Genomic DNA, 11092 nt, shown 5'->3' on the forward strand with positions numbered 1-11092 from the left:
ATGTCCACCACAAATTATGGTGTACTAGATAGTCACTTAATCAACATTATAGGGGAATTATACAATCGTAATCATGAAAGTCGATAAATTGCATAAGCATGGTGAGGTAGTTAAGTTGAACATAGTATGAAAGTAAAAGAACTAAAATGATCAAAGTGGAACTTGAGATTTTAAATTGACAACAAACTAAATTCAAAGAAGATCAAGATCATACACTTATATCCTTTCATTCAATCTGACCAAAGCACTTCTAGTTTCGCAAAGAACCTATCTTTTAGCTTATCAAAGAATTGGAAATATGCAACTCTCCATTTTTTATTTAAAACTAAAGGACCACACACTCCACAAAATCCTACAATGAAGCCAAGCACCATAGTAACATGAAACCATGGAATTGTATGTCTGTCTTCCTCCTCTTGAATGTCCTCATCTCGTTTGCTACTTGTAAGATGGCTACATGGAGAAAGTGGATAGCCACAAAGTCCTGGATTGCCCTCAAATGCAGAGGCATCAAAGGTTTGGAGTTGAGTGCCTACTGGTATTGCTCCTTGGAGATTATTGTTTGCTACACTAAAGAGATGTAGGAAATGTAGGCTAGTTAGTGATACCGGTATTTCACCATACAAATGATTTGCAGATAGATCCAAATATTCCAAGTCTGTAAGCTCTGATACTTGGGTTGGAATGGTGCCGGTCAACTTGGTATGGCCAAGATTTAAGCCACGAAGTCGCTTTAAACATCCTATCTCAGTGGGGATAGTGCTACTAAGATTATTATTTTGAAGGATTATCGCCTGAGAAAGGTAGTTCAAGGCATTGTAACGATTATTATCTTCGCTGACAAAATATAATGGCATAATGAAAGAAGTACTGTTATAAGACAATGCATGTCCTGACACAAATGCCTGCAGTTCACAAAATTTCTTTGGAAATTCACCAGAAAAAAGGTTATCTCGCAAGTCTATAGTGCCGAGTCTTGGAAGGGTTGACAACCAACCGGGAATAGAACCTGTGATGCGATTAGAACCCAAGCGTAGAAGTTGCAGATTCTTTAGCTTAGATATCCATATGGGAAATTGACCGGTCAACTGGCAAGGTGAAAGATCCAAAATTTGGAGATTTTTAAATCTATCTATATCAATCATACTAACATCAGTTGGCATAGATTCTTTCAAAAAATTGTTTCCAAGGATGGCAACCTCAAGAATGTTGCAATGCATCAAAATCTTGATTGCGGTAGTGACATTAGTTAGCTTATTTAAACTAACTGAAAGGAAAGACAAATATTTCAATTGAGCCACCTCAGGTGGAATTTCTCCCTCTAGCTGGTTTCGAGAAATTCTAATTCCTCTTATAGACATGCATGAATGAATGCTTGCTGGAAACTTACCAACGAGATTATTACTTCCTAGATCAAGTATGGTGAGTTGATGAAGACTCGATACATTCAGGTCGGTGATATTTTCATCAAAGAAATTCTTCCGCAAATTCAAATGGATGAGATTTGTGCAATTCAGCAAAGAACGGGAGAAAGAACCCGTTAAGTTGTTTGTGTGAAGCATCAATTGCTTCAATTTAGAAAGCTTTCCAATATTCAAAGGTAGATTGCCGCTGAATTGATTTTGATATAACTTAAGGCTGGTCAGCTTGGTAAGGTTCATGATTTCATTGCTGATGGGTCCTAAAAGATTATTAGATGGTAAGGAGATTTCTTCTAATGCTGCTGCATTATATATATCATGTGGAAGAAATCCCGAGAAAGAGTTGAAACCTGCCCAAAAAATCTTCAGTTTAGAACATCCTCCTATTCCACTAGGAAGTTGGCCACCTAAATGGTTGTGGCTCAAGTCAAGAACCCTAAGTTGATTCAAGAATGAGAAAAGTCCTGTAGGTAGAAAACCTATAAGTGAGTTGTGGGAGAGATTAAGGTGAGAAAGACGTGTGAGGTTAACAAGAGAGGGGGATATACCCCCTTTGAGGCCTTTAGATGGTAACCATAGATGGGTGACTCTACCTTTATGATCACAAGAAATACCTTCCCAATGACAACAATTAATGGAAGACCAATATAAAGGAGTGGAATTAGATGAATCGAGATGCAAGGACAAGAGTGAATTGCGGTCTAATTGATTGCATGCATGATTTGCAGAGAAAACTTTAAAGATAAACAAGGTGAAAAGGAGATAATGAGATTTCAAGTCTTGCATGGTTATTGTTAGATAACTCATGCGAAAAGAAGGGTGAACTATATACCAGTTTTGTTTAGACCTCAAGAATGTGGTTTATATAGATGTTTCTCTAATAATTTCCTGTGTACTAGATTTCTCTAATAAGGACAAGTGTTTGGCACGTGGAGTGGTTTTTCCATTGAGAAAATGATATTCATTGATGTGAATGGAAGTGAAAGTTGAATAATTATTCCCATTCATATATTTAAAGTAAATATAAATATAAATATGTCTTCCACAGTTTGATACAGTACAATATATATACTGAAGAATGGAATTATCATATTATAATCATCAATTTCTTGATTATGCAATACTTATTTATAATTTTATAAATTTTATAATGGTAGTCACTTTTAAGTATTTGCTATATTTTAGGCCCCCCCACTCCTTTGTATTTTTAATTTTATTTAGTGGTATTTACCCAAAAGAATTAATTACTTTATTATAATTATGCCACACAATTTAAACCACTATTGGTAAAAAAAAAAAATTATAAAAAATAAAGAAAGCTAAAAAAGTTACACAAAATTGTTGAAATTAGAAGAAAACTAAAGCAAAAATAATAAAAACATAAAAAAAATACAATTATTGAAAATTGGAGGGACATATATTCACCCGCTTATGTATTTTCAGAGATTAATGGTCACGACTTTAAAGTGGCTAGACCAATTAGACTGGCTCTCACCACTCGATCCACCACTTTCCAAGTGGTCACTCTTGATGTGTTGTGGTGGCCCAATAATATAAAGATGTGTTGATTTTATATCTCATGTGGCTATAAACCAAGTGGGGGTGGCTCTCATCAGCTCTCGACCCATCCTTTCAGACGTGGTGGTGTCATTTAGATGTGGCCAGGTTTTATTTTCTTCACATTTGTCTTTGGGTTTGTTAATTTATTTTATGTTTTAGAAAAAAAGAATCAGCAAATTATCAAGAAAACAAATATATGAATAATATATTTATGAGCTGATTTATATATATATATTATCTTATGAAAGAAAAGGAGTATTGGTAAATTCGATAAGCTTATGAACATCAAAACAGGGATCTCTGATCAAAATTACGTACATAATAAGGATAGTCATAGTTGTCTTCTGCTCATTTCATTTCTCTTATATATATATATATATATATATATATATATATTTAAATACAAAATTAGTATCTATAGTTTACTTTAAAGTCAATTGACATGATGAAAGACACAACAATCAGAGATTTTGAAATCCATATGTATCAATCATATTAACATAAGCTGACCGGCACTGACTCTTTCTATACAAAATTTTCTTTCTTTTTGAGTGTGTATACTACACGAAGTTGATAAACTCAACTGATGTCCAATAGATTCTTTGCCCAATTAAGGGGGTAGAAAATGTAGATATTCTAATGAAAAATCAATCGTTATTTTTAATTGGGCATGTCTTCTACAATTGATCGGAGGTCTAAAAATCAAGGGATATCAATCGCCAATTAGATATGTCAAAGTTAATGCCTTGTATATTACTCCTTGCTATCACACAACCTCCACATACTATAACTATCTAGATTGAGATTGTAGAAAATATTTGAGTAATTCGAAAATATCAATTTCTTTACCAAAAAATCTTTGCCAAATGGACCCATTAAGACAATAGTTGAGCATTTCCACGGTGAGTATCTATGACCCTATTTTCTTGTGTTGAATATATTTTTTTAGCATCCCTCTAGTCCTTCTAGAAGTATCTTATAATGTATTCAAATTTAAATAATTATACAAGATTTGATATGTACCACACTTTCATCTCATATTTACCACGTTGTATTGACACTACAACAAAAAATGTCTTCCGGGATAATTTTTTTAAAGAAGTCAAGATTCTCCCAAAAAATGAGTTTTATGGACAAAATTCAAATTTCATACCTAAATATTGACGATAGTTGTTTACTATTCGAACAATAAATATTACATTCGAATGGAATATTTAGAGTCAGAAAATGTCATCGTTAATATATTTTTCATTCGAATAGTTACTTAAGCGTTCGATTATGAAAGAAATAAACATTCGAACATAAAATAGTTACAGTTGAACTAAAAATTGGTGGGATAAGTTACTAATTTAAGAACGAAATTGACTTATCCTTAGACCGATTTTTATAGCTGTTCGAACATAGAATAGGTTTTTCATGGAATTGAAAATAGAACAATTATAGTTCGAATGTTTTATATTTCATTTTATTGATATTGTTTTAGATAGAAGTTGTCCCAAATAATATAAACGTTCGAACATGGGTAGTAACTATTTGAACATACACTTAGAATGAGTTCGAAAGGACAATATATAGTTCAAATAGAAAATATGGCAGGATCAATAATGAATTCTTTAGGAGGAATGGAAAATCCATTCAAAAGCTTATTCAGTATGTTTGAATATGATCAGAATTTTTATTTATTTTGATGTCAAAACAATACTTTAATCAGTTATGAATAAATATTTAAATTATATTAAAAAAATAGTAGTTGAAGAATATATAGAATGAAGATTAATAAATAATTTAGAAAAAGAAAAGACAACGTTAAAAAGCTCAGTTATAGTTAAAATTAAGGATAAATAAATGTGATAAAAGCGATACTCGATGATATTTAAGATCATCACTTGAGTTAGCCGAGTCAAGATCATCACCCGAGTCGTGATAGTGCTAGTAATCTATGTACGTTAGTCAGAGGTAACACTCTGGATCTATGTATGCATCACCACTACTATATGTTTTTCTTTCTTCCTTGCCACCCTTCAATTTGACATTCAAGATTATACGAAGAAAAAGGAAAGGGAAAATACGAGGAATGCAGTAAATCAAAGTAGTAATGTCTTTACGCGGGCCACCGAGTGTTGTCTTTTATGGGTAGCAATCGAGGTCGTGGGCTGCTGATGATGGGCGTAGTCGTGCTGGTGCATGCTACTAATGTGGGTCAAGTGAAGCTGTACGTAGGCCCTGGTCATTGGTCAATAACGGCTGCCTCAATACCCTTTCTTCAAAATTTACATGTAAAAAGACCAAAGACCTAATAAAGTCTGTCTTTCACACTTTGGATTAAATTGGCTGCAATTCCATGTTCAGACAATATTCAAACTGTCTGAACATGGGTTGTTTTCAGTTTTTAGGTTGAGTTAAGTTGAGAGAAGATGACTTAGGTTGTAAAAAGTAATATTTTGTAGGTCTTATTGAAACTGATCCAACTTTTTTAAGTTGAAATGAGTTTAAGGTAGAAATAAATGAAGTAAATCGAGATGAGTTTAACTTTTTTTTTTTTTTTTTTTTTATATGAAAAGTGAGTAATCTACATGTGAATAAGTTTCAAATTATTTAAACTAGATATTTCTCAACTTACTGGGTTTATTTATCCTTAAAGATTATTTGGGATATTGATAGGGGCTTGCTATAACTGGGAAAATAGGTCTACCCTGGATTTTCTTTTCTTTTTTTTCTTTTTTGTTTTTTTCCCCTTATTAAAAACTAACATCTATCATAGTAGTGAAACTTGCAACAGCTATTGGTTCAGGTCTTGTTATCTCCTGCCATTGATTCAATTGCTAAGTGCTTTTTGTCATGGAGTTGTTTATACTACTAACATTTATGTTGTATTGTCTTGGAAGAATTCTACAGTAATGCAACATCCATTGAGTTGCCTTTTGAAAACCAACTACCATTTCATACTTGAAACGTTTCTAATTTTACTAAATTATTAAAGGGTCCATAGTTGCTGCAACGTCTAGCTCTTTGTAAAGACCCCTTCATATTCTAAAAGTCAGCATTATTTATATTTGTCCAACTCCGATTCCTGTACGATATGTCTTTGTAGTTTGTATTGCAATCCATTAGAAAGAAGAAGAAAAAATCAGAGAAATTGAAGTGTCTTCATCTTGCTTGATAAATAAAAGAGTAATACTAGATGCAATCCTATGATGTGAAGTCCTATGCACTTCATTTGAAAAAAAAGTAGGGTCCACTATAAACTACAAATGAATTTGTAATTGCACCCAAATCATAAATGAAATTACCCAAGTACCCTTGTGTATTCACGAAAATTATCTATCAATTCACTTGAACAAATTTGTTAGATCTCAATCTTGCAATTATTTAATCAATCAAAACTCTAACATAAAGTAAATCAATTGCATAACACAAAGATTGGTGATGAAGGGAAACCATTTAAATAACTCTTTAAAGGTAAAACCCTACAGGACAGCCAAACCCAAAAAAATTAATTTTATTATTTGAAAATCAATTACAAGTAATTCTCAATCACAAAACCTTTGTAACTTGACTCTCTTACTTGTCCAGACAAATGACTCATTTGTCTTCTACTACAGTAGCAGCCAAAATATCTGACGATCTTCAAATATTGGCTTTTCTCCTGAAACTCGACCAATCAATTCTCCAACATGGAGCGACAATCACACTCTTTGAGAGAAACAATATGAAAATTTACTAAAGAATTTTCTCACCAAAATATGCACTAAAAAGTGCTCTAGAAAATATGTAGATCTGAATCTCTACATATTCTAACCAGTAGAATCAGTTAAATAAATAATCTGAAAAGAGTTCCCGTTTCATTAGGATTCTTTTGATGGGTAGAATCTGTCGCGAAGACGTCTCCGGACAGAATTTTGACATATCGCGATAACTCTTCTTTGTAGTAACTAATTTCTATTCAGCTTCTATTTTGGATAAGTACAGATCTTTATGGACTCGAATTTCACATAAAAGACTTATCTAAACAACCCCTAAGACTATTACAAAAAAAAAAAAAAAACATTGAACACTTCCAGATAAACTCAATATTATTGTAGATAAAGTCAATAATTATTTTATATTTAAAGAGTTATTTAAAGGGTTTCATTTCATAACCAATCATTGTGTTATGCAAGTTTATTTATTTACTTTAAGTATTTGATTTATTATATAATCATAAGATTGAGATCTAACCAATTTGTTCAAGTAAATTGGTAGACAATATTTTAGATTCACAGGGGTACATTGGGAATTTCAATTAATTTTGACAATTGCAATCTCAAACTAAAAAAAATGTGTAGTCTACTACCCCTCCATGCAAGAGTCTAATATGGCCTAAGATTACAAAGAGACTGCCATCCACAAGACTAAGGCCCCTTTTGGAACTTGGACTGAACTAAGATCAGTCTAATTTTGAGCAAAATCTAATATCAAAATATCTAACTCTCAAATCACTAAACTCATCTCAACTCAAAACCTCTTTATATGGGGACCGACAACTTTTTTCAACTCCGCACTTCTTTACACGCAAGACGTAGAACCTTTTTCAACTTCTCATAAATAATTTAAACTCATCTTAACATCCAAACACATTTTAATTCAACATCTAGACGGGGCCTAAGAAGTTGTTGGTTCGAAAGAGCAATAAAGTCCTCATCGGAAAGAGCAAACCCCCGCGGCTTTTTTCATCCATGAAACTATTCACATGAATTGCTTAAGAATCAAATCCTTGAAACTATTCACAGAGGAAACCATAAGATTCCTTGGTCTTTTTTTTGGCAGGTTTTACAGCTTATTATGGCATAGGAACCATTAATAGTGGTGAACTTAGTCCAGGTTTTTCTATGTGAAGTTTGCATCTAACAAGTTGATAAGTGTCACTTAACAAATTGCTCGCGTGTATAAACCATTAGTAAATCATTAGCAATCCAAAAATAATAGCATACATGTGTCACTTTACAAGTTGCGCACGTGTATAAAGTTTTTAAAGAAATAAAAGAATTAAAAGAATAAAATTAATTTAAAAAGCTACAAATTTTATAAAAAAAAAAAAAAACTTACAATTAAAATAAATAAATAAAACAAAAATCACAATCTAAAAAACCAAAACATAAAAAACATTTATTAAGATTAACAATCACTAAGAAAAACAAAAAGATAAAAATAAAAAATAAAAAATAAAAAAATAACCAGGAAGCCAGCCACAGTGCACAAAGTTCCTTTCAAAATTCACCCGAAAGGAGGTTTTCACCCAGGTCAATTAGCATGATGAAAGCCCCAACATTTGGAGATTTTGAAATCCATATGTATCAATCATATTAACATAAACTTGTCATGTTGGCTAATGCAAAATTTTCTTTCTTTTTTGAGTGTGTATACTACACGAAGTTGATAAACTCAACTGGCGCCCAATAGATTCTTTGCCCAATTAAAGGGTAGAAAATGTAGATATTCCAATGAAAAACCAACCTTGATTTTTAATTCGGCATGTCCTCTACAATTGATCGGAGGGTCTAAAAATCAATGGATCTCAATGACAAAATAGATAGGTCAAAGTTAATGCCTTATATATTACTCCTTGTTGTCACACAACCACCACTGACATGTGATCATGACAGACAAGCCGTCATGACTGGAGCATAGTTTTTCTTTTAATTTTAAACCAAATATTTTTAGAAATTAAAAAAGAATAGACAAGATGTAACTGACGACATTGAATATTAGTTGTGACACCCCTAACCTCTGTTTGGGATAGAATTGAGACTTAGAGCATTGGGACATGTAATACAAGGTTACATACACTCCCGTACATGACATTTAACATGCAATACATCTTATATGTGCAACTAGAAAAATGCAATATTCGCTATGGATTAAGGGTGACAAAATAAAACTTATGCCAGAATAAGTAAAAACATCTTAATTCATTTATAACCATCATGAGTTCAAACCAAATAGTAGCATAATCTTAGTATAGCTAATCATCATAAAAAGTCTCCAAAGTTAGATCAATTGGTTCATGCATTCTAGAGCATGAAGGGTTAGTGCTATAAATATCAAGATGAGATCCAGTCATTTCTCAAGGTCTGGCTCCTCCTCAATCAGTTGGATCCACTGGTCCATCTAGTCCGTTCTCATCGAGTCTTGACACCACTTCTATCATTCCACTCGAAATAATATGTGGGCTCACAAGGGGTGAGACTTACTTGAAATCTCAGTAAGTTAAACAGCCAATGTGTACAAATATAAATTGTGCATGATGAATGATAAATATGCAATGCATGTAATGTAGAAAAACTAAGGTATGTCTCACATCCAAATTCCTTAATATTTTCAAAAAAACAGAGATGCACATTTTCTTACAGAGAATATTTTTCACTTTCATTAGCAAAAACATCATAACGTTTCATCATTATTAGCAATTCATACCTAATCGTAATATCATAATGCATGGTATCGTCACAGATCCTAATATGCACTGTGAGTACCTATTGGTGACAGTCGTACAACTCACGTTAAAACTGCATTGTTGGCAGACTAGTTCTTAATGTATTGATAACATAACATAACATCACAACTGTGACGCCCCCAAATTCCGTTTGGGATTGGATGGACATTTGAAGCGTTGAGACATGCAACACAAGGTTACCTGCCCTCGTTCATGACATATAAGATGCAATGTTTCTAACATGTATCTAACATTATGCAATATTCGCAGCGGATAAATTATTTTCTTTAGCAATACTATGCACCAAATTGAAAATATTCCAAATGCTTAAAACATACTTCATATATAAAGACCTATTGAACAACTAAGATCATAACACTAGTCCAAAATGCTTATGATCCAAAAAGTACTGGAGATGCAACTCCATCGTACAAGTAGTAATTTACGTTAACTACTATATTAACATTGGCGTCGCATCGTCGCTCAGTCAACTGTGTATAGTTGGTCAACTCCTGATTCTCCTTCAGGTCCTGTAACAAGATCTACCATTCGGGAGGAATGGTAGTTGGGACTACCAAAGTGAGATTTGATTACAAATCTCAGCAAGTTAACAAAAAACTTCCACACAGGCTAATGATGCATGGATGACAGTAAAAGCATAAATGCATAATCAAATTCATAAGTAATTAAAGCATAACTTGGCGTACAACATAGCATAATTGACATAACTTAAATTGAAACATGAACTGAACTTGACTTGACATGAACTTGATCTGAAACTTGACTTAGCATGAACTTGCTCTGAAACTTGACTTAACATGAACATGATATGAAATTTGACTTATCATGAACTTGTTCTGAAACTTGACTGAACATGAACGTGATATGAAACTTGACTTATCATGAACTTGTTCTGAAACTTGACTGAACATGAAAAATATATACTCCACAGTTGTTGTGGCCCCATGTATTCTACACAAACTTGACTTAACATGAAAAATACATACTCCACAGTTGTTGTGGCCTCATGTATTCTACGTGTAAATACATACTCCACAGTTGTTGTGGCCCCATGTATTCTACACAAACTTGACTTAACATGAAAAATACATACTCCATAATTATTGTGGCCTCATGTATTCTACGTGTAAATACATACTCCACAGTTGTTGTGGCCCTATGTATTCTACACAAACTCAATATGAAACGTGACTGGAATACGAAAGGACTGAAGCCCTGACGTAACATAACGTGACTTGAACATATCTTGAAAGACATGACCAACTTGAGATAGAAACATTTCGTAACATGGCATAACATATAATAGACAACATATTTAACATGACATACTTACAACAGTTAATATTACATGACTTGACATGCATGTAATAGATGACATACTTAGCATGACGTACTTGTAATGTACAACAATACATGACAGAATATATTATGTAACAGATAAAATCTGATGACAGAATAAATTCTATGTAACAGACAATTATGTGATAACTTGGCATGGCATGACATATATGATAACACACATATATATACACTGTAGTTCCTTTACTTAGCACACATACATAGTAGACTGCTAGTAAGTTAAAAGCTAACTTACCTTGATCTCCGCGTTTCTTATAAA

At 32.8% G+C, this 11092-nt stretch overlaps 1 protein-coding gene across 1 annotated transcript; it reads right to left on the reverse strand.

Annotated features, from left to right (window-relative positions):
- Positions 1–230: 230 nt before the first annotated feature.
- On the reverse strand, positions 231–1661 carry LOC122290101 (receptor-like protein 3). The gene has a single exon (XM_043097638.1). It carries the CDS (start codon positions 1659–1661, stop codon positions 231–233), a length of 1431 nt encoding a protein of 476 aa, XP_042953572.1.
- Positions 1662–11092: the final 9431 nt, after the last annotated feature.

Source organism: Carya illinoinensis, chromosome 12 (assembly GCF_018687715.1).
Source record: "Carya illinoinensis cultivar Pawnee chromosome 12, C.illinoinensisPawnee_v1, whole genome shotgun sequence".
Classification (NCBI taxonomy): domain Eukaryota; kingdom Viridiplantae; phylum Streptophyta; class Magnoliopsida; order Fagales; family Juglandaceae; genus Carya; species Carya illinoinensis.